The sequence below is a fragment of the Carassius carassius genome, chromosome 1 (genome assembly GCF_963082965.1).
Source record: "Carassius carassius chromosome 1, fCarCar2.1, whole genome shotgun sequence".
Taxonomy (NCBI): domain Eukaryota; kingdom Metazoa; phylum Chordata; class Actinopteri; order Cypriniformes; family Cyprinidae; genus Carassius; species Carassius carassius.
In genome coordinates this window covers 41,576,855-41,601,972 of record NC_081755.1, presented here as the reverse complement: position 1 = coordinate 41,601,972, position 25,118 = coordinate 41,576,855, and the positions used below count along the sequence as shown (strand labels likewise).

The 25,118-nt window shown below is 38.8% G+C and overlaps 1 protein-coding gene across 1 annotated transcript in view; it reads left to right on the top strand.

The window, feature by feature from the left end:
• The window catches only part of camsap3 (calmodulin regulated spectrin-associated protein family, member 3), a 32,614-nt gene that overhangs the window by 4,739 nt on the left and 2,757 nt on the right, over positions 1 to 25,118 (top strand). The window contains exons 2-16 of the mRNA XM_059559378.1: positions 8,494 to 8,759; positions 16,761 to 16,901; positions 17,299 to 17,385; positions 17,604 to 17,636; positions 18,713 to 18,851; positions 18,930 to 19,069; positions 19,754 to 19,847; positions 19,983 to 20,028; positions 20,316 to 20,380; positions 20,566 to 20,638; positions 20,728 to 22,768; positions 22,850 to 22,974; positions 23,456 to 23,739; positions 23,834 to 23,927; positions 24,014 to 24,126. Of these exons, the coding sequence (XP_059415361.1) occupies positions 8,494 to 8,759; positions 16,761 to 16,901; positions 17,299 to 17,385; positions 17,604 to 17,636; positions 18,713 to 18,851; positions 18,930 to 19,069; positions 19,754 to 19,847; positions 19,983 to 20,028; positions 20,316 to 20,380; positions 20,566 to 20,638; positions 20,728 to 22,768; positions 22,850 to 22,974; positions 23,456 to 23,739; positions 23,834 to 23,927; positions 24,014 to 24,126 (3,741 nt within the window). The remainder of the gene's footprint in view (positions 1 to 8,493; positions 8,760 to 16,760; positions 16,902 to 17,298; positions 17,386 to 17,603; positions 17,637 to 18,712; positions 18,852 to 18,929; positions 19,070 to 19,753; positions 19,848 to 19,982; positions 20,029 to 20,315; positions 20,381 to 20,565; positions 20,639 to 20,727; positions 22,769 to 22,849; positions 22,975 to 23,455; positions 23,740 to 23,833; positions 23,928 to 24,013; positions 24,127 to 25,118) is intronic.

Sequence of the window (25,118 nt, the reverse complement as noted above, 5' to 3'; positions counted from 1 at the left end):
TAAAGAAGCATGGCTGTACTGTACTTCAGCATTGAGACGTGACTGTGAGTGTATGTGTGTGACACTAGAGGTCTGATCCAGCGCTGCACTTGTTTCCCTGCTTGAACTCGATGACATCATTGCTTTCACTGCGAGTCTGAGATGTAGCCCTCATATTTAAACCAGAGCCTGAGCTGTAACCCACGCTTACTGTGCTGCTAATTGCCACCTGTGTTTTCAGCAAGGGGTCTGTGCGAGTGAGTGTTTTGGCTTCACTCTGGATGAACTCGGCTCAGTAAAGATCATTACTGTAGCTTTTACCCTGGGGTTAAGGATTTTTCAAAACCTCTGACATAGTAAGCTTTGTTGCAAGTATATTTGTGCTGTGAATGTGAATTATATCTAAAAAAGAAACACACCATGAAAAAAAACTGATGAAGCCTGCACAATAATGAAAAATAAATATTGAATTCAATAATAAAAAAACAAATACTACTGTAATGAAAAAGTAACAAATGTTCAGATGTGACAAAAATGTTTGCCCCCTTCCATTAATGTAGTGTTTTTATTTTTACAAAACATTTAAAAGTTTTCAGTGTTTAGCTGAAAATGGTGTTGTGTAAATGCCCCCTCAGAGTGTGTGGGCTGCTTTTTTGAATTTTTGTCATCATGAATGATCATTCAAATCATGTAGCTTCTTTGATGTATTATTTACTTATGCATTATATACTTCAGTGTTATTATTATTATTTTTATGCACCTATTGTTATAGTTGTAATTTTATTATAGAAAATAAAAAATGTTCTACTGGTGCTGTACCTTTTAAAAAGAGACTGTGTACCTTTAAGGTAATAATATGCATATTTTAGATGTAAATAAAGGGTATGACTCCAGTTGTACAAATAACTATTACCTCCAAACACTCAGAACACCATAGCAGCTGTGTATCAATGCCCTGGCAGTTAATTGTTCATGCTTGGTTGCTACTAATAGAAAATGTAAGAATGTAATTTGATGTTCATACTGAAAGCCACAGCTTCATTCAGGATGAATTTGGCTGTAATCCTTGGAGCTCTGTCCTAGTTGTAAGAGCTTTCGGTTCAAGTACAGATTGAACACAACTGATAAATTAACCTGATACTGATTTCAGGCCAAGCTTTTTGTAGGGTAAACCTACAGCTGTGAAAGACATTGATGCTAGTACATCTAGTCCTGTAACAAAGTTTATGCACGTCATCAAAAAAAGTTAAACAAAACTAATGCAACACATTTCTTTAACGCTCCCTCCTCAGATTGCAGATTTGGTCTTATCTCCCATGATAACTGTAAGGAAGAATAAGACGCTTTCACTGATAAAGTGTTCTTCATCCATGAGTGTTTAAAGACAGCCAGTGTTGTTGTGACCCGATGTGCTCGTTCCTCTCTGATTGGTTGTGTGAGGGTTTTGCCTGTATTAGTCATGCTGAGATCATCAGTGTGACTCGACAGGTGAGGTGGCTCACAACCACTGCGGCCTTTGCTTGTTTTTTATCATGTGGTTTAGATAATTACTTCAAGAACACACCTTTAAAATCTGAATTCTTCATAATGAAAACTAAGATTAGAATGGGAGTCCAGTGGCATTGTCTTGTCTTTTTAACCAGTGACGTTTGGACACAAAGTGGCTACTTGCAGTTTCTTTTTGGACTGCTGACTCAGCTTCCTGTGTTGCTGTTTGTCAGAGTTATGAAGAACGCTTTGCTTGTAGGTACTAGGCATACCTTTGTACAAATGCTGGTCACAACACAACCACAGCCTTCAAAGAAAGAAGTTAATTTGGAAAAGTATGTTTTTTTTGTTTTGTTTTTTAGAACCATTAACCTGACTGAAAGAAACGGCATACCTGGTAAAAGATTTAAAAGCCAGTTTGTTTAACATCAGTCAAGATGACTTTAGTGAAGTTCGCCATGTTTGATGTTTTACTCAATTACTGCTTTATTCAAAGTATGCTTTTTAAAATGTACTGTTCAGGAGTTTACATTTCAGGAGTTTACATTTCAGTCTGATATTTATTATTATTATTATTTTTTTTTTAAGAAGACCCTCATGCTCATCAAGTCTGCATTTATTTGATCAAAAATACATTACAAAATATTAGAGAAATATGTGAGTTTGTGATTTGAGGGAAAATATTGCATGTGTGTAGGTTTTTATGAGCTCATTTATTGGAAAAACTAAATCGAATATTTCTATGTTTTACAAGGTAACAATAAACTACCAAAAATCTAAACGGTGATCTAATACATTATTATATATATATATATATATATATATATATATATATATATATATTTTAGTAGTCAACATTTGAAGTAGATCAAAACCTTTCATCAAAGTTGTCCTAAAATCAAAAAGAATACCTAATCTTGTCTTAGAACAACTTTGATATACTTTTTTTATCCACTTCAAATCTTGACTACTGTGTGTGTGTGTGTGTGTGTGTGTATGTATGTATGTATATATATAATTGTAAGGTAAAATCTTGATGTTATAAGATATGATCTTATTTGTAATCTACCTGGTTCTCGCATGATATCGGTGCATGTAGCCTACCATTTATTTGAAAAATGTGTCAAGCACATAACATTTTGTTGATGAAACTGCTTCATCATAATTTAAATGGATTATTCCTGACCTGAGAGGCCAGTGGAGTTGAGCATGATGGTCATAAAACGTCTGTGTGGTCCTCCGATTGTCCCCGCCGGCCTTTAATTAAAACATAAATGGACTTTAATGCTCAATGTTCCCATGCAAACCCTCTTCAAATCTGAGGCTGACCCTTCTCTGTAGTGTAAAGCAGCGGTTCAGCTTTATATTGGAAACTTGAAACAGTGCTCTCATGATACAGATCCTAACGGTGTAATGTTCTTTTGCTGGCTTTATCTGCTTGTGTTTTGGAGACTTACTGTGATGTGACAGGCGTGTAAAGCTCAGCTGTGGGTGTGGGGACTCGACATCCTATTTGCTGTTGTCTCCTGCAGACTTCTGTGTAAAATCTCTGTTTGCTTTCGGAGTCCTGCTCAGCTGACTCAAGTCAAACCATTTTAATGAGTAACACTCCGAGCGATCAGTTCTTTCAGTTTATAGATTTCAGGTTTTTGTCCACTGCTGCCATTGAGCCAGACCTCCTGAATCTCTTAACCTTTCACCTCTTCATTGACTGAAATTGGTGTGTGTGTGAGTGAGAGAATGAAAGCAGATCTGATAGCGTGTGTGTTGAGGAAGAACAGAGTGATATGGGTAATGTGTACACATTTGGAGTTGGTGTTTGCTGTCATAATAGTGTCTAGGTTGTCACCTGACAGGCTCCTTATTGAGTGTTTACCTCTTTCCTTGTTGATTCTTTCTTCCACTTATGTGATATTGCTCATATAAATGGTATGTTTGTAGATTCAAAAGTAGAGGTAGTGATATTACTAACTTAACTGTTTTTGCTAGCATGTTATTCAAAATATGAGTGTCTTTTCTATTAAGAAGCTAACCTTTAAACAATATCTTGACCAAGTTTGTTTGTCTACTCTGAATGTGAAAATGCTGATTGGCCTGACACAGTTACAGAACATAAATATTTTTAAATATATATTTTTCTGTAGTTTAGCCCAAGGAGATTTTATGGGATGGAGCTACTGTACCATGCATGATGCAACAGTAAATTATAGTCAACAAAACAGTTTGACATTTTAATGTGAATGTCGCTTGCTGCACTGCGTCTTGTCAGGAAACACACACACACACACACACACACACACACACAAAAAATCTAATGGTATTTTTATTAATATTTTTTTATTTTTATTTATTTGAACTAATTTTTTATTATTTTTATATTTCAGTTATTATTTAGAAATATGTTTGTTCAGCAAAGACATTTATAATGCTACAAAGGATTTATATGTAAATGCATTTTAACCTGTGTGTGTCCACAAAAATATTAAGCATTGAAAAAAATAAGAAATGTTTCTTGAGCATCAGTTACTTTAATGATTTCTGAAGGATCATGTGACACCGTTGTCATTGGATCATGTGACTGCAATAGTGCTATTTTTACTGCCTCTTTGGTCAGATAAATGCAGTCTTAGTTGAATATAAGAGATGACTTTCAGAAACATCGTACAGATCTCAAAAACTTTTGTAGCGTATGTTATATTATTTAATGCTTAGCATTACAACTGAGCTAGCTTTGCGAATAATCACACACACTGTTACTGTCGGTTTGTCACCTCCTTTGGGTTTGGTTTGTTGTAACTTTCAGAAAAAATGATATTTATCTAAATACTTGTGAGTAGCCTGTAATTTGAGCCTCAGTTCCAATCTAGCTTCCCCAGCACTTGTGTGTGTGTGTGTGTGTGTGTGTGTGTGTGTGTGTGTGTGTGTGTGTGTGTGTGCACGCATGTATCCAGCTCTTGTCCCACTAAATCCCGTCCTGGTTTAGCGTCGCGCTCTTTATTTTCAGGTATTACTCTCCCATCTTTTCTCTGAAGGTGCAGTACAGACCAGTCATTCATTGACTTCCAGTCCTACAGGGAAATGAAGCCTCTATCAGTCACCCTCATCTCACATCGCTGCGGCTTTTGCATCCTGCTTTGCATTCTGGGTTTGAGCAGTATATATATCCCAGTTGGTGGGCAATGAATTGTTTCCCCCTTTATTTTACAAATAATCATTGTTTATTTTTGCTTTGTTTGTTTAAATTGTATTTAGTATGTCCTTGTAATCTTTTATCAAAATGTCACATAAAACTTACTCTGCCTTTTGAAGCAACTGTCCTTTTCTGGTGTCACATAGGCCACATTGGCTATTGCATAACATTTTTAATTATGATGTTTTTGATAACATAAAGATTTTTGTAATTATTGTTATCCGTATCACAAAAAACTAATATTAGCTAGTGCTAATAATAAACTACTGCTAAATTACGGTGTTTACTTTGACTATATAGCACAGCAGAGTCATGAACGTGTAACCGCGGTTGACACTATAGTCCAAAATCTTTGCTGGATGACAAATTTCTTTTGGTTAATTGCATCTGTCGCCATTAACCCCTGCTTACCATGACTGCATTTATTTGATCAGAAATACAGATTAAAAAAAATTAAAATGTTTTTTAATTTAAACATATTTTAAGATGTAATGTATTCCTGTGATCAAAGCTGAATTTTCAGCACCATTTCTCCAGTCTTCAGTGTCACATGGTCCTTCAAAAAGCATACTAATATGCTGATTTGCTGCTCAAGAAACATTTCTTATTAAAGTTCTGACACAAACTTTTGAACTTTAGTGAACGTCGCATTTATGGAAGTGGAATGTTTCATGATGACTTCAAGCACACAATGAATTGGTGTTCCTGGTGGCATGAACCTCTGTGTAAAGGTGTACAATTACATGATTCATAGCATAAATGTGCTTTGTGAGTGGTCAGGTGGATATCGTCAAGTTTACTGAATGTACACATAGATATAATTGTAAAATCAAATGCAAATGTCAGTATATAAACTAGTATCGCTGATTTTAGCTGCTTGAATCCGAAGCTTTTTGTCCTCTAACGTGTCCTAGAACTGGTCCCACAGCTTCTGGCGGCTTGTTAAACATGGATGTGGCGCAGAGGTGCCGTTCTCATTGTGGATTTATGATTGGCCCTGAATGTGGCAGAACCAGTTCACAGTGGGCGTGTGAGGTGTATATTTCAAGTCTGCGTTTCACAAGGTTTTGTGTGTGTTTGGTGCTTGTTTACAGAAACTTTCACAGGTGTAGGCACTCAAATTCAAACTATCAGCTTGACAAAGCATGACTCTGTAAAATAATAATTTGTTGTGTGCCCCACGTATGTGGATCGTTGTTTCCCAACCCACGTGGTTCAGATTTCACATTTAGCTGATGTTTGTTGTGTTTGTGTGAGAGAGATAGACAGGCAGGTTGAATCTCTCTCTTATTGTACAGCACATCAAACGCACTGCACACCTGGCTCTTATTGGCTCCACAGACCTCAGCCCTGAACTGCTCGGCATTTCTTTTGAAGCTGTCCCGGTGTGTGTATGTGTGGTTTTCTGAGACTGGGCTCTGGGTGCTGGTGTGTGCTCAGCTGTGGTGCACCCTGGGGAAAGTGATGTCATTGTTGCCCAGAGAGCCGATTATTGGAGAGGCAGCGAGTGGAAGCAAACGACCAATTAGCAGAAATTGGACCAGGAGTGTCTGCACCATCACTCACTTCCACTGCTCAAACTCCTGTGTGTCTTTAGTTTTCTGGGGACATGCATGTTTGTGTGTGTACGGTTTGTTGAACCCTTGCTCTGCTCACTCGATCAGATGATTTGGGCTTTAGGGCACAATGGGGCCATTTTTCCTCATAGCTAGCTTTGTGTTTTCTTCTGTTAGGTTTGTCTTTCTCTTTTGTCTTCCCAGGTTGTTGAGAATATTAACATCTACACTTCTGTGTCATTTAGATTAAAAAAAAAATGTATTTTTACTTTTTTGGATCTTTGTCTGTCCTGAAATGGCCTGTAAAAAAATGCAGAAAAGTTGCAGACAATTGCTAATTAATTTGAATTATACATAATGTGTGTATATATATATGTATATGTATATATATATGTGTATATATGTATATATGTGTATATATGTGTATATGTGTGTATATATATATATATGTATATGTGTGTATATATATATGTATATGTATATATATATGTGTATATATGTATATATGTGTATATGTGTGTGTATATATATATATGTATATGTATGTGTATATATATGTATGTTTTTAAAATGGCACAGCTTTTTAATACCTGAAGTACATACTTGACATCAGTCAGTCAAGCATTTTAATATGATATCTGGATAATCAAGTACTATTTAATGATAAACTTTAGTAATTATAATTCATAACCATGTATGAATGCACAGACGTGCTAACTGAATTTAGGACTGGAGGTGATGCTTCGTTTGTCATTCAGTGTTTCTGTAAAAAAAAAATTCTACTAATAACAACAGTAAAACATGCACTAATGCCGCATTCCAGGCAACCTGTAACCCGTGTTTTTCCAACCTTAAACCCGTGAAAGTGCACTGGAACGGCAGTCAAATCCGTGACTTCCCACCCGTGAACTCGTACTAGATCGATGTACTCCGAGCCGAGTTCTGACATCACACGGCACGCGAAACAACGATGGCAGCCCCTACGGATAATAATATTGCCTTCGAATGCAGTGTTTATGCAAGTGGTACACGTTGAAAAATAGATTTTACGACAATGTAATGTTGCAATAAAATTAATCTAGCTACATTTCCTTGCACTCTGGAAGTTTGGCGTGACTTGCCTGAAACGGTACAAAGTCGTTAGCCGTGGTTTTAAATCATGATTAAACCTGCCTGGAACACAGCATAAGAATGAACGAGCTGCTGGATTCATGAATATTAATCAGGTTGTGTCCATTCAAGGGAACTAATTTGCTGAAATCAAAACAGGGATGATAATAAGTTAGCACCAGCCAATGAGATTGTCGTTTGCGCATTAGCTACGCCCACTACCGGAAAACCCGGCAGTTTGAAAAAAAAACAAAAAAAAATAAATTCATAAAGGACCTCCGTTATTTTGACGAAAATACAACAAAGAACATTGTTTACATGTAACGCATCAACTCTGCATGATATGTAAGACTCGCTTGCTCTTTCTCTTCGCGCATGTGAAAGAAAGCGACGTGAGTCGTGCGCCTTCACACTAGAGTTTAAGGTACACCAAATACACAAACACAGGTGCCCTGCGCGTCCATTGAGATGAACTGAAAAATATCATAGATCACATGATGGAGAGTGAAACTCTAAAGCGCTCAGTCAGAATTAATATACCCCGTGCTAAACTTATACTTAGCCTCAAACTCACACACTGGCGAGTAAAATCTGAGAATTTATTAGCAATTGGCTAATACTATACACCTTTTAGTCGCCAGAGTGAAGGTTTAGTCACGTACGCGAGTGATTTACTCGCAATGTAGAGGGTTGCCATTGTCACACAAATCTCCAATAATTAATAATTAATAAAACCTCAAGTGCTTCAGTACTTTTAAACAAGGGCTACTGTAACAATAAAAATTAAGGACTAGACTTTCTTTCAAAGCTCTTAGCAGTTGTTTCATGATGCATTATATTCATTATTATTATTCATAGTTTTAATAAACTTAATTTTATTAAGCAATATTAATTTGCCATTTTTTCAGAAGTAGATCTAGTCTTTAACATGTACACTAGATGTGCTGTGCAGTCATGATTTCCTTTGTGTGATACTGTTACTACCTTGAGTATTTTAACTTGTGTGAACGCTGGACTGACCAGTCAGCACTTTTATGATAGTTTAGCATGTTTGAAGTTGCCCTTTTTTACTACATACAGTTAAAACAAAATACACACTATATATGCGTACTATAGCAGTATGTGAGTATTTCACTCTGAACACGTCCTATTTCTCTCTCTCACCTGCAGAGAATGTCCCGTTGGAGCTGCGAGACCCGTTCTACTGTGATCAGTACGAGCAAGAGCACCTGAAGCCTCCCGTCACGCGCCTCCTGCTGTCCCCTGAGCTCTACTGTCGCACTTATGGCCTTCTGCTGAGGGGAAGCCCCGGGGCCGAGGGTCCCCCCAAAGACATCCCAGCACTCCTACAAGTCCTGGGCAGGAAGGGCTTGGCACCCAAAGACCAGAATGCCCCTGTGACAGAGACCGAGCTCCGGCAGAAGCCCATCAAAATGGTAAGATGTGTGAGCGGTGTCCGCACATTCCTGTCTGAATTATATCCAGAGCTGAGTTTGGAAATGATACAATGGTTGTTGTATCTTAAAACCCAGAGTTGACTTGTTGTCTGCCGCTGAATCGAAATCGAATCCTTAAGTGACTGATTTAAAATGCTCTTCATTGACGGCAGGTTTAGCTGACGTTCCTGTGTCCTGTGCTAATAGACTTCCTCTTATGAATCACACCACAGACTCGACTATTTATCAGAGTTAACACAGATTGAGAGTAATAAACAGGAAAAAAAACTGTGTTTGTTGTGAAGTTCATCAACGTGATTAAAAAAGGCATTTTAGGGGGGCGTGGACGAGTCTTAATTTTTATAAAGAATATATCTTTGGGTTTGAGACTTTAGTCTTTGCAACTTTAGGGATCTTATATATGCACAAATAACTTTTAACACTCCAAAGACAAAGGAAAACTTGAAATCGCATCATATGACTCCTTTAAACTCCAAACACTGTGTGTAGTACAAATACAATATTGAGTGAAATCTTTTAAATAGCCATTGAAAATATACTTCATTATTGATGTTTTCTAAAGCTGTTAAGCATCCTAGATAATTGGAAAATTTCATGAAATTTCATGCAGTCCCTGAAGAACATGTCATCCTGCCATAGATTTTAGCCAAAACAAGGTATTCTAGAAGGCCAAGGAAGACCCTGTCAAGGAGTCAAGTCTATGCTCTCGTCATCTATATTTGGCAGCTATTTCGGACCCCCAGGACCAAGACCAACCTCACTGATTGGGGAAGTCCTGAAATCTCTAAAACATATTGTCAGACTCATCTCAGCAACAAAATCTGACATGAAGTGTCCCATAAATGTTGTTTCATATTTTAGGATGGTCCAGCCGAAGACTTGACCAGTTGGCGATTGTTTCTTTTAGTTTGGCGTCATGACTTATTCTCCTATATTTCATCACTTTCTCCCATTCGTAGTAATATCTGAATGCACCGGGTTGGTTCGTCTGTAGTCTTCTTTGACCATATCTAGAATTTGTATGAACTGCCCATGATGGCAAAACATATTGTTTAGGCAGGAACCTCAGTAGGGTTTGGGACACTAGCTGTGTTTTTATGATTTATTGAGTTTAGATGTCTCATTGTAGTCCAGCAGCTCAGATCAAAGGGATATCAAAGCTGATTTGGCCTGCCAAAAGTCAAAATCAATTGACCTTCTTTGGATTAGGACATGTGGATGGTCTCACTGCAGCACTGGGGGATGGTTTCTGGAGGTAAAGGGGGTTTTGGGGAGGGGCGGCTCCTGTTTATGCTTGGTTTCCAGGGATTATAGCATATAAAGCAGCTGCCCCTCTCCAGCTATCCCGAGTAGATCCAGCTGTACGGGACAGGACAGTTATTGATAAACCGCATGCTAAGCCCAGGCTCACTGGGGTGGGCGGAGAGAGACAATGCAGGGGCTGACAAATAGTGGCAGGGGCGAGGGATCAGGCCTTAAAACAATAAGCAGACAAAAGACAGCAGACCCTGTACTGATGTAGCACGTTCCTCCCTGTCAGAGAGGGTCCTTCTCACTGCAGGAAGGGCTTTAATGGACACTATTGGAGTGTTTGATTCTTCTTGGGCCCAGAGCTTTTTACATTCTGTAGAGTTCCTCTTACCAGGATTTAACCAAAACATACTTCTGTAGGTGAGAGACGTCAGTGTTGTTGAATATAAATGAATCATGATTAGTGATGGGTCAGTATATCAGACAGGTTGATTCATCAAGTGAATACAGTCTGATTACCTACTTGGCAGAAAACTTTTTTCCATTATGTCAAGTCCTAAAACCACCAACATATTAGTAGATGCTAATCATTTTTGTCTTCAAATGTTTTTAGTAAATAACACGTATAGTAAAATTTTTGACTCGTTATACATAAAATGTCCAATTTTATGTCTCATTTAAGGTTTTCTTTCTTTTTTGTGTGTGTGTGTTTTATTTATTGACTTTTCCCTGTGAATTTAATTGTTTTGCAGGGTTGTTTATAGTTAACAAAAAAAAATAAAAATTAAAAAAATAATAGCTAACAAAAATAATAATACTCTATATATTATGTTATAAAAAAATAATAAAACGGACTTAAAAAGCAAACAAAATGACTAAAACAAACTAGATTTATAACTAGAATTAAACTGTTAATTAGAATTTAAGCAGAATTAAATTAATAATATTATAAAATAATGGAAAAAAGTAAATTATTGTATTATAAAAATGGAAAATATAAAAATAAAAAGTGATTCAAAATATAAAACTGTAATGATACTAAAGTAACACATTTTTCTTAAAGAAACAAGGTGTCCCATGTATTGCTCACAGAGCGCACAGATAAACTGATTATAATAACAGTATTTGTGTCGATGACCTTACAAGACCTAAAAAAAAAAAAAAGCTATACTCTTTGACAAAAATTGGCAAAGAGATCATTTTTGACCCTGTTAACAGCCCTACAAGCCATATGGCTCTTTTTTTTTTTAAACCATTCTCCGCAGTGACCCATTTCTTGCTTTGTCTCGCCCCCGTTATACCCAATTGAAATTCTGTGTATTTGTTCCAGCGTCAGTTCTCCAGCAGAGGCATCTCTCCTCTGAGGATGCATGATAGCGTGTGGTGCCTGTGGCAGGTGAATGTTGAGCTCGGCTGTCTCTGTCTGGGACTCCGGCTGCTGGTGTCATGATGTGCTCGGTGAACTCTGGGCTCATCTGGTGCTGTCTCGCTGCTCGTGGTGCGCTTCCCAGGCCTGGCTGTGGGGGCGGCTGGCTGCTGTAGCAGTGTGATGAAAGTGGGTCATGATGTAGAATTAGGATGTCTGAAACAAGGCCAGTAAACAGCTTTGGAGCTGTAGTCTTTTTTAGCAATGAATATGCATCAAAATTTGGCATACTTCCTGCACAGAAAGTGTGACAACTAAACTTACATCTGTACTTTCACTTGATTTGTTAAATTCTTTTTTGGACATGCACAATGATAATAGCATAGTATACCATAGTCCCATGGTGTTACCATCTGATCATTCATAATTGATGAACTTTGCAACACTGACACTGAACTAAATTTAATCAAAAGTGAGCTAAACTGAGCTGAATAATGACAATGTTGTTTTCAGAAGAGCTGCTTTACAGCTATAATTGATGAAATCTGCAACACTCATTTAGCAGTTTATTTCTTTTTGTAACAGCTTGTATTGTATAAAGCGCAATACAAATACATTTGACTTCATGATGCAAACAGGAAAGAGATAATTCCTTCTGAATGAAGGAACATCTGGAGACACATTGCTGTGACCTTCCTGGTTAGATGTTCACATCTCTGCAGGTTTGACATTTTCTGCTCTGATGCGGAGCAGGGCCCAGCCCCCATAGAGGATAAAGATCTGTGAAGATTAGTGATAATCTGTGATCCAGCCTCGGCGTCATCATCCAACTGAATATTAACAACCAGACAGTTCTGTTCAACTGATCTGAGATGTGTCATTGAAAAAGGAAGCAAAGTGTCTCTCAAAAAGCTCACAGATGCATTGATGTATAATCTGTGCGTCCATCTACAATACCATCAAGTGATGATCTGTGACCCAGATTCAGCATTATCACACACCTGAATATTAACAATATTCACGGTTAACAATAATATTAACTGTTCTACTGATATGAGGTGTATTTAATTATTTTATTTCAATATTTTTAATCTTACTTTTAATCTTAATTTTGTTTATTTTTGTATAATTTTAATATATCAAAAAGAATTAAAGATTTCCACGCATATGCTTTAATTTAAAATCTGTGCTTCCATTTTTATGTATTATTTATTCTGCAATGCTGTCAACTCATAATCTGTGGTCCACACTCAGAATCATCATCATTCTGAATATTAACAACCAGGCATGCCAACTCTGCCATATAAATTAGGATTTTATTTTATTTTTTTATTTTTTTTTATTTTAGCTTATTTTATTTGTATTTTAGCATATTTTCATTTATTTTCTTGAACAAGGAGACATTGTTTTGCAAATTGCTCACTGATTCGTCGATTTATAATCTGTATGTCTATTTTTGTGTCATATTATTAATTCTGCAAGTGCTGTCAAGGGCTTCCTGTGAGCTGCATACATTTAGGTCCTTGAGAGACTCAGGTTGCTGCTGCTGTTGTTTTGTTTGTTTAAGATGTTCTGGAGGAAATTGTAATAAATGGCTGGAGTTTGTATAACCAGAACTAAACCGGGGAATTTGGAAGTCAGGTTATTGCGGTCTGCTTCCTGAAGTTCCTGTACAGCTGGAGCTGCAGTCCGCAGTATTTAAGCAGCGCTTTGTGCTCTGCTGCTTGGTTTTATTAATAACAAACACAACTGATTTTCATATTCGATATGTTTTCAGTATACAGTGTGTGTGTTTATGTGCTTGGAGGATGAGTTCGTATGGTCCAGGGCTGCAGGGTTTTCTGTAAATCACCCCCTGCTGCGCCCCTGGCCCTCTTGTCCTCCTGTCTGTGGCACACTGAGGGCTGGAGGTTAGAAATAAGCATCTGTGTGGGGAAAACGGTTATAAAAACCACAGTAAACTTTGTTTTGCCTTTGTCCTGCCAGTGGAGTATGTGGTTGTCACTGGACTGCCTGGGTTTGTGGTGATGGCAGAATGTCATTAAGACTAGCTGTTGAGTTACCTCGGGATTTCCAGCTTCATCTGTGCGCTCTAAGCTGTGGTGAGGTGCATTGTGGGTCATACTGGTTGTTATGGTGATTTGGCAGGCCGGTTGTTCTCTGTGTTCCAGTGTTGGTCCTGTTCCCCTCTCATTAGGAAACTTGTGATTCAGCTTAGCGAGTCCTGGAGAGTAGGGACGGGAAATCCAAGCCCCCTCCCGTCTCCTCTCGCTTTCATTCCTCTCTTTTGTCATGAACTGCTCTCCCCTCCTCTCTGTAGAATTACTATACCGCATAACAGAGCAGAGCTTGTGACTTCTAAAGTCAGACACAATCATTTTTGCACTTATTTTGGGCAGAAGGTTTTTTTTTTTTTTAAATGGGGCTTTAGTGCACTCTTATTTTCAGCTGTAAGCATGGTCAAATTAGCCAAAATAAATCTGTAAATTTCCATTCAAATATTTTCGTTCTAAGTTTTAAAAAAATGTTTCTCATTAATTTTTAATTTTTTATTTATAAATTCTTTTTAAAATTAAAAGTCTCTGTGCTGTCGCTTTTGTTTAATTTAATGTAAAATAGTTTTTACCCAATTTGGTGTTCCTGGTCAAAAATGACTGGCCTTTAAACATAGCTCGTAAATATATCATCATAATATAAAAAGCATCTTTTGTGGATAATTTTGGCAATGTTTAAGCTCAGATCAGTGAGTCCTACGACTAATCCATTCCAAAAAAAACAAAAAAAAAAACAAAAAAAAAAAACATAAAGCCTGTCCTATTCGAAAGAGAATGAGATTATAATATATTATTATATATTTGTTAATAATGTATGTAGCATAAAAAAAAGTAGTTTGTTATACCCTGTGTAAGCAAAGTCAGAAAGTTTTATTCCAATGGGATAACATTAACATTTTCAGAAAATCCTTTCCATGTCCAAGTGTAGACAAGATATTTAAATTGGACTCTTTTTGTCTTTTTCCAATCTGTGCTCTCTTTGCTTATTGCTTCCATATTAAGAAAAGCATTTGAAGTTTGAAAAATGATCTCTGACACTTTTATTGCTAAATACAACACTTATGTTATCATCCTGTTTCGCTTTGCACCAGAACATCTGTTCTTAAAGCAGCGCAGAGATCGGTTGAAACCCTCCCACTGTGGCTTATTCTCACAAACACGGGCCCCTGGCTGAGCCAGTCACTGGAAGCTGAGGTATAAATGCTTTCTGACAGAGCTGCTCCACCCTTGGCTCTCTGCAGAGGTCAGAACTTTAGTTCACGCTCGGAAAGACACCCCCGTGCAATTGTGTCAATGTACTGAACAGGATAAACGCATTACTGACTGCTTCCAAAGGATCAAAGCTGCATGTATTGCGTGTAAGGGGGCAGACACTGTTTGGGACAGATTAGCATTAGCCGTGTGTGGTAGAGAGGGAGTCCGCATAAGGGAACGTGTTCCTCTGACCTGTTTGACTGTTTGAAAGTTAATGATTATAGCAGACTGAGTACAGCCAATACGAAAGGCAGTGAAGAGTCAGGTGAGGACATTCATGTTCACATAACAGCTATGAAAAACACGACTGGAAACATGTAGAAGGCAGCGTGTGTTCTATTGATTTTTGTCCAAGTCTTTTGTTTTGTCTTAAAAAACATGAAAAGAACCCCTCTGAAAATGTCTGGCGTTGCTCCAGCTGATAGTGAGTGATTGTCTTAGGCCATGTTTGTCTTAGTCACAAACCAAAAGGAAATCTGTTATTTTCGTCCTTGAAAAATGTCCTTTCTTTACTGTGAAAACTCAACCCTCTGGCTGATTTTGACTATGGAAGGACTGTTTACCCTCATGTCGAGTCAAACGGCCCCTCAAGAACCACTATAGTGACCTTGTGTTCCCGTTGTGTTGCTGTGTTAGTGCGTGCCGCACAGTCTGGGTTATATTTTTATCCAAAATCAAGATTACATTTTGCTTTTTGTATAGCCTAATGAAAATTCAAATTAAAATGAAGCTTTGGGACATTACAATAAAAATTATAAATATTAATGCAAAAACGTTACTGTATTTGTTTTAAATTCAGTATAAATTATTTATACTTTTGCATTATTATTATTATAAAAAAATAAATAAATACCAAAACCATTTTCATGCAGTTTACTTGAACTTTAAATTCACTTTTAAATTATTTACTACAGTGCCACTCTCGGTTGTTTGGGCTGCAGGTAGTAAACGTCCCCTGGTTGAAGTGCAGTAGTTAAGTAGTTAATGGCTTAACCCTCTTATCGCAGCTAAGGTGCTCTTCCTGACTCAGCTGATAATGTGGTTGGGTTGTTTTTAATGGGATTGGGCGTGAGCTGCCTCACTATAATGGACTGAGAGGATGAAGAACAGTCCTCATCATCTGTGTCCTCTGTAGGATATCATTTCTGTTACAGAGTCTGGGATGATGTTATTGGATAAGAAAGATGGGTTTGTGAGTAGTGCTGAAACTATACAAATACATCAGTAGGCGATACCAATAACAGTGTCACAATTCTTGATGCAAATTAGCTACCACCGGAAAACAGATATGCAAATGAACACACTTCTTTCATGTGTGTTAATGTAACCTTACCTTTCCAAATGGCCATTTTGACATGTAGATGATCTTCATTGAGCATGTGCATGAATTCACAATATATGCTAGTTTAAAATTATTTACAATTTTGACATAATTACAGTTGACTTTTAACAACAGTTTGGTACCAAAATACCATTTTGTTATTTTTTTCTCACTGGGTATCTGATGTGCTCAGAAACCCCAGCGCACACTCACAAACACATGCTGTCTGCAACACAAATGTGGAATACTTGGGGTTTGGAATTGCAGTCCCCATTGAGCTGTTCTGCAGCACTGCCTTGTATCCTGGAGTCTGTCACACATGAGTCATACTGCAATATATCATTGAGAGAGGGAGAGAAGAGGAGGGAGGGGAACAATACTGCTGCAACACTTAAAAAGAGAAAGGAAACAGCAGGAAGTCAGTATTGAATATTGATTCATGTTTTGCTGCTTGATTGCACAGTGCTTTAAGGATGCATTATGCAGCAGAACAATGCATATGCATGTAAGTCATTGCAAATTATTTTTCACACTTATGCAGAAAACCAAACATTCATCTTCAATGAAGAATCTTCAGTCCTCCTGTGGCATTAGAAAGGCCTTGCTTTTTGATGTTGTTCTGAATGTTACTGGATGGTGTTATTACATTAGGCGCATTAGGTCAGTGTTCGAAATGACAGCTGGGTTTTCTCTATACTCAGACAGTCCTGTTTGTTTTCCTCTGATTGGTACAGAGTGCCCACTTGGAGTTGATGGATGCCTTGATGGCAGTGGGTGCCATGGAGACGGTGAGAACAGTCTTGGCGAGTGGCGGATCGGAGCTATTTGGTACAGATGCAACCTGGGACAGAGCCCTGCTTTCCTGGGTGAATACGGTGAGTCATTTAATGAACTTAAGCAGCAGTTTTTTGGAGCTCAAATAACTCTTATAAACTCATTAACCCATACATCTAATTAAAAATAATAATTTTACAATGTTTAAAATAGTAAAAATGTAGTTATAACAATTTACCTCATCATTTACTCACTCGTTCCAAACCTTTTAGACTAAATTTTCATTATTGGGTGAACTATACCTTACACTTCCCTGTTTACATTTACCAACTAACTTCTAATATATAATATTACTGGCCCTAAAATAGAACCCTGTGGAACACCTTTACAAAAGATGCTCTGGGTGTGTGCTTCAACAAATAAAGTCATGTAGACTACTTTAAATTTTTACTTTGATGTCATTGTCATAAGGTATTTTTTCTTTTTTCTTTTGTGTAGCTGAATCAAAAACTAAAAGAACAAACAGATGGAACACAAAATGACGCATCTCAGCCTAGTACTCAACCAGAGCCTGTTCAACCTTCGGTAAGAAACACTCATAAACAAACACATACAGACTTGCTCACGAAAAGCTCAAAGGGCACATGTGTAAGATAACTTGACCACTACACCTCTACACAAACAGTCACTCTTTTTCCTCAAGGTCTACTTTGCTGTCTAAATACCTATCCTATCCTCTTCCTCCTCCTCACTTGCTCTTCTACCTCTTTCTCCGCGCATATTCCTTCACTTCTTTCTGACAGTGTCCCACCCGCTGGTACTGGAAACTTGTTCCTGTAAGTCTTTCTCTTGTCTTCCATTCCACCTTCTTTCCTCCATTTTCCTGTCCTAAACTCATATAAATCTGTCCTCTTTCGCCCCCTGCTGGCAGCTCAGATAACATAGATGGAATTTGATTCCTTTGACCCTGTTTGGACAATTAATCAAAATCATGCCTCAATTTTAGAGTCCTCCACCTCATATCATGGACATTTATGCATCTATTAGATTAAATATTAATAAGTATAATAATAATGTAAATGACTTGCAGAATACCTGTAGAATTGTGTGGTGTTTATAGTAATAGAAAATAAAAAGTAAAGATGCAGCTTTTTGTTGATATCCTGTGTATCTTATCATGGCACATATGTATCCTCAACATTTCACTGCTGTTTTTGAGAGATGTAGTTGTAGTTTCATTGCATCAGTTTCTTGTTCTTGCACTGTAGGTTCTGCATTTAAAAGTTATTGGAGTCAAAGACAGTATTGTTTAGTATCGCAGTTTTCTAAGAAAACTTCTTCCATTAGAGGAGTATTGTTAGTTGTCTTAACATCCTGCACCATCATTTGCATTACAAAAAATAAGCCAGAAATAAACATGGCATGTAAATTAAACCATAGTCTGTGGTGGTTTAGTGAATATAGTGTGTCTGTGTTATTAGTGCACTTATCTCCTAGTGCATGTTGTGTGTATCAAGTGGAAAAGGTCTCTACTGATGTATTGGGTGTTGGCTGTTCACACAGCTGCCTCTGTTCATTGCTCTGACCTGTTGAAGACTAAGTCTCCTGAGTGTTTGCTGTCCCACTTCCGTTAACAATATCCTTGCTGTTCCTCAACTTATGTCTCATTAGCTTTTACTGCATTTTGTCTTCATGCACTGCTTGCATGGATTCATTTTTTTTTTCTCTTGGAAATTTATTGCCATCTGGTGTTTGTTTCTTTGATATGGATATGTTTCCATCTCTTTTTTTGCATTCACACAACATTCCCTGTCAATGTAAAATGAGCAGTTTCATAATAACAGTATCTAGTAACAAGCAACAAAACACTTCATCCAATATTGCAGTTCAACACACTATTTTTCTTGTTCAGATTCGGTACAGGAAGGACAGGATGCAGTCTAAGCTCAAACCCCATTTTCCTGTGGTGAGTGAAGTGAAGGATCTCTCAAACGGATGTGCTATTGCTGCAGTTATTCACCATTACTGTCCTGGTCTACTGAGATTAGAAGGTATGATCACATTTCAAATCTGAATCTGTCATTTTGTAGATGTGTAAGAAATTGATTAAAATTTTTTTGTCCTATTAGATGCATGTATGAAGGACTCCATGTCTGTGGCTGACAGCCTGTACAACCTACAGCTGATTCGGGAGTTCTGTAAAAGCTGTTTGAAGAGCTGCTGCCCTCTAGAGTTGGAGGATATGCTCTACAGCCCAGCAGAATTAAAGGTATATAAAACCTAAATTAAAACATAAAGAGGAGAGGGAGTATGTATAGTGTTGATTATGTTAAAATATGCTTCTAAGTATGCAGTAGCCCAGTGCACCAAAAATGGGGCCATAGGCTTGCACAATGTAGCAGTTTTTCCATTGCTATGGTTAATCAGACACCTTAAGATTAGTCTTTAAAAGTGAAAAAGTGAAGTGACATTCAGCCAAGTATGGTGACCCATACTCAGAATTTGTGCTCTGCATTTAACCCATCCGAAGTGCACACACACACACAGAGCAGTGAACACACACACACACACTGTGAGCACACACCCGGAGCAGTGGGCAGCCATTTATGCTGCAGCGCCCGGGGAGCAGTTGGGGGTTCGATGCCTTGCTCAAGGGCACCTAAGTCGTGGTATTGAAGGTGGAGAGAGAACTGTACATGCACTCCCCCCACCCACAATTCCTGCCGGCCCGGGACTCGAACTCACAACCTTTCGATTGGGAGTCCGACTCTCTAACCATTAGGCCACAACTTCCCCAAAGTCGTGACTTTTACAGCATTTAGTAACAATAAGTGCTGAAGAAACATCAACTGTGGATTCACTTCACATGATTATAATTGGATGATTTTTTATAAGAATACAGTACTATGGGACATTATGGTATTTTATATGTATTGTGCTTTTCTCTTTCTAGATAAACATAGTGAGCTTTCTGGCAGAGCTCTTGTATTGGTTTGAGGTCTCAAAGCCAGAGTTTGTTCAGCCCCTACAGGAATCTGAGCTGACTGGTAAGTGTATGTCTTAATGAACAAATAGTTTATTTTCCTGTAGATCTGTAAATTTGTATGTTCCTTTTTTGATTTCTTCAGTGACAGTCTGTTAAAAAGGAATGTGTAAGATGAAGTACTTTTTTATTCTTGTAGAAACATCTGGAAGGACCAGCAATGGCAAAAGCGCGTCAAGCAACAGGTAGAACTGAATTTTTGGCATTTGTTTGTATAAGTGCCATATATATATATATATATATATATATATATATATATATATATATATATATATATATATATATATATATATATATATATATATATATATATATATATATATATATATATATATATATTCAGAGTTGCTGCTAAGAACGCACAAAATTATTCCAAAGCAAATTTTCTTTTTTTTTCAAATGATCATTTAAATGAGCCTTTGTAAAATCAAGGCATAAGCTTAACGTGATTTACTTGTCTTTTATGTGCCAGTGGTTCTCCGTCTATTTTCAAAATGCCTTTCCTGCCCATCTCTTCCCCTGTGACTGCAGCAACAGGTGAGGAAAATGTGTTGTTACTCTGTCCTGAGTCATCATTTTCCATTATTTGTTTGTTCCGTTCTTTGTAATGTGTGTACACACAGTGTTTATTCTTTTTTGCTTAAAGGGAATTTTACATGGTCTGTGTTTGCATGTTGTATGTGTCATCCAGTCGTGTGTGTTTGTGTTGTCTCTATGATCAGGATCTCTGACTCAGTCTACCTCAATGTCTCATGTAGAGGCAGCAGGAAGAACTTGGACTAAGAAACCAATTAGGTAAGGTACTTCATTGTTTTATTCATTTTTTTCTTCTTATTAATACTCTTTAGGGGAATTCATCTTTTTTTTTTTTGATGGCTCTTCAGCCGTCCCCTGTCCTCTGCTGTGTCCTTTAGTATTCCTTTTGGACTGGACAGTGATGTGGACATTGTGATGGGGAACCCTGTTATAACTCGGTCTGTCAGTTCGGACAATCTTAACCCTGCTGGACAATCCATGACACATGTCCCATACACACCCCCAGAGGACCTCAGTCACTTGCTTAGTAAAGCTCCTGGGCCTAATGGCCCTCAAAGAGCTTCTTGGGCCACTCGAACTCGTCCGATGCTAGCTGAAGAGAACGGCATTGATGATAGTGAAACAGGAGAGCTACCAACCATTGAAGAGGCACTGCAGATCATCCACAACGATGAGAAGATAGAGCCTCGCCTTCACCCGGACGGGGCACCTGATGGTTTCTACCTGCATTCACCAGATGATTCAGCCACTGCTAGACTTAATGGCAGCCCAGTGACTCTCAGCTCTTCAGCCCCATCCCGCTCAGGAATTCTCTACCACCGATCCCCAGGAGTCCCGCCAGAGCCAAGCCGCACCAGACACCCCTCAGAGGGATCCAGAGATGATGACTCCGTATTAAGAGATGGAAGTGTGGATTCGGATGCCTCGGAAGATATTCCAAAAACTCACTCCACCCCTGCCACACCCGCTTCGGGCCCTCGCATAACACAACCGCGTGGTGAAGAGACACCGGATAGTGGTGTTAGGATGACCAATTTTGCCAAACGGAAGAAGAAACTTGTTTCAGAACAGGTACAACCCAGTGAACCACCGGCCCCACAGATGACTGCATGGACCAAGAAACCAGGGGAGAGTCCTAGTAATAGTCCTGCTCTCAACAATGAAATGTCAGAGCTAGGGGCAAGGCTGGAGGAGAAGCGGAAGGCTATTGAGGCTCAGAAGAAGCGTATAGAGGCCATCTTTGCCAAACACCGGCAACAGCTGGGAAAAACTGCCTTTCTGCAGTTAAAGAAGGAGCAAGAGGATGGGGATGGTGAGGAAGGACGTCAAGGGGAGGTTGGTACCTCTGTAGAAGATGACATCAGCCGTTTGGCGCTAGAGGAGAAACTGGCACGCTTGGAGAGTGAAGAGCAGCAAGAGGAGGAACGGTTGAAAAAGGGCCCCTCAGTAGAAGAAGAGGGAAATATCAAGCCCTCTGTCCAACAAGACAATTCGGGAGAGAAAGAAAAAGCTGGATTAGGAGTTCCTGGAGGAAAAGGCACGGCCCCTCTGGGAGATTACAACAATGCTGTCTCTAAACTAAGTGCTGCTCTCAATTCTCTCCAAAATGATATGCAGCGCCTCTCGGAGCAGCAGAACCAGCTGATGAAGAAGAAGGCAGCTTCTAACAATCAGGCTTGGGTCATCCCACCCAGCTCCAAACCCTCAACAACTGCACCTTCTCGTTTGTCAAGGGAGTCCACTCGTGACCTGCCCTCTGCATCCTCTTCTCCTTCCCCATCTCGCAAGATTGCAAGTCACACCGCTCCCCCCAAATCACCTGTATCCCACCGTAGGGCACAGTCTGCACCTCCAAAAAGCCCCAAACTGCATCACCACCCTCGGCCTGCAGAGCTCAAGACTCCTATTTCCACAAGAGTTATTACTCCCCCTCAAAGTGTTGACAGCCTCCCTCATTTGCGAAGAGTATCCCCATGGCAATGCAGGGATCAGAACTCATCCTCTTTCAGCATAGGTACCTCCAGTCAGAGTGAGTCCCGCTCAGCTTCGTCCCTGGCTAGACCAGAGGACAACTTCTCAGACACCGGCTCCAGTGAGGACCAAACAATCTTCAGTATGGACCTGGATAGCGGATCCTCACAGATTCTGCCCCGAAAGGAGCGCCAGGGTGGTGGCAGCAGCTCAGGAGCTCCTTCTGAGTGCTCCTTTGAGAGTGACATTCCTGCAGCGGCTTTCAATGGCAAACGCAACAGCCTTATCGAGATCTCACTGTCCTCTCTCAAAGCATTAGAGGGTGAAGAAGCCGATCAGGGCCAGGATATCTTCTCAGATTCAATGAGCGACCAAACGGAGCCAGAAACTAGGGGTGGAGTTGGATTCTTCTTCAAGGTAAGGGGAGAATCACATGCTAAACTTGGAGACATTTAGCCTGAAAGGTGTAGCTGTATTTAACTGTCTGAAACTCTCTAGCAGGATGAAGCTCGACCGGAGGATGAGATGGAGAGGAGAAGAGCTGCATTACTTGAGAAACAACAGAAGAGAGCAGAGGAGATGAAGAGACGAAGACAGGAACAAGAAAGAGAGAGGGAGGCAAGGTAAGGCTTATCAACAAACTTGTAAAAAAAGTGACGGTTATGAATGGCACACAAATCTTTAGACATATTGAGAGATAATGTGTAATTTCTCTTTCTTAGCAGTTAGCCTTTCATTGAACGAGGGGTCTGAGCCAAATGTGATATAAGTGCTGAAACAAGTCCCCCAAGTCCTTTATTATCACTAAGTGTTTTCATATAAGGGATTTATTGAAACTGAAAGCCGAATATCATCATCAAACTTGGTTGTGGGGTCTTTTTAACCAGTTACTACCTAGCAACAACCCACTTCTTGCAGCTGAATCTTAACACATGGTAAACCACTCAAAACACCTTGGCAAATGTTTTTCCTGGCCACTAACTGTGGGTGGTTGCAAGTGTTTTTTTTATATATATGCCATTTAATGCACTTCAACTTATGTTAATCCCTATATTACCTTTTGGACATTGTGAGATTTATCAGTGCTGTCTATAAATGTTACAGTAGGTCATCTTCAGTGGATGAGCCTCGCAGAGGAGAGGAGAGACCCCGAACTCCTGTTACCCCTCCACCTCCACGCACCCCTCCACCAGAGGGCACTCCTCAGCGACGTGGAGACTTCACCCGCCAGGAGTATGAACGGCGACATCAGCTAAAAATAATGGAGGATCTAGATAAAGTTCTCCGCCAGAAACCCACTACAGTAAGAGGCGTCAAGAAGCAGAGGCCCAAAACAGTGTTCAGAGATGACTCCGACCTCTCTCGCAGCCCTGTCAAAGGGTTTATGGGTAAGTCATTGATCATCCGGAAGCTTATTTTCTTTCCATTTGATAATCACAGTTAGAAAGCTATATGTGATTTGTCAACTCTTTTCTCTCTCAGGTTCTAGACTAAATAAAGTTTACTCCCATTCAACAATGAATCTGTCCTCCATGGCCAATGACAGTGGAACGCTATCTGTCAGAAAAACTCCAAGGTAAATCAAATCTGTATTTGTTTTTCTGATGAAACATCTGCTCTTTTTTTGTCACCTCATCTCTAAATATCTATTCCTTCCCACAGTCGTTCTCATTCACCATCTAGACCGCGATCTCCAGGCCGTCTTGCTGCACAGAATGGGGACTGGGAAAATGGATCTACTATTTCATCCCCAGCTTCCATCCCAGAATACACCGGTAAACTATAAAAACGACATGATTTGCAGTTTAGTTAGTGTTTCTTACTAAGGCATTTGCTCAATATTGGGTTTAATTATTTAAACAACCTCAGGTATTAAATTTGGTGAACTACTTATTGAACACTCTTTGGCAATTATATGAGGAGACTAGGGGTGAGCAATATACTGGTACACACGATTAACCAGTAGAGATCGTCTTTATCTTGGTTGCATGCTCATGTGATGTTGCTGTGCTACATGGTTACGAAAACGTATTGTTTGCATGCATTTTTAAGCACTGTGATTTAAAAAAAACAAGTGCTTTTTAAGCTGTTGAAATTACAATTAGCAGTGAAAGAGAACTAATTTCTCTATATGTGTGCACTGTCTGAGAGACTATTTTTGAGCGCTGTCAGAGAGGCGCATGCATGTGAAGATGGTGCTCACAGAGAGGGGGAGTACTTTTGCCACTTTATAGGCCTTGAATGGTGAAATACACACATTTGTACGTGTCAAAATACAAATCCTCGTAAACACGGTAGGTCTTAAGTGAAAGTAAACGGCTAAGAAAGAAGACGCGTAACCGTATATTGGAGCCTGGCAGCTCTTAGAGTGACAGCAGTCTAATATTCCTGCTGTCTGTCATTCATGTTAATCAGACAACAAAAGAGAAAATCTCTCACTGCTCTTGACTAAATCACTTTTGTAACTTTAATAAGAAGAATATATATTTAATATACACAGTAAAAAAAAACAACAGTGTTTTTAAACGCTTTATAAAATGTAGCATTTCTTATTAATTTGTTCTGCTGACATTTGTTTTTTATAATGTACTGTTTACTTGTCTTCAGTGAGACTGAGTTATTAATATATATATTATAGTTTTTTGGTGATATTGGCATATCAGAAATTTTTATATCATAAAGACCTTATTTAAAGCTAAAATAACTATATTGTGAGATATTCGTATTGTTACTGTGAAATGAAATGACTAATATCACTTTATACTTT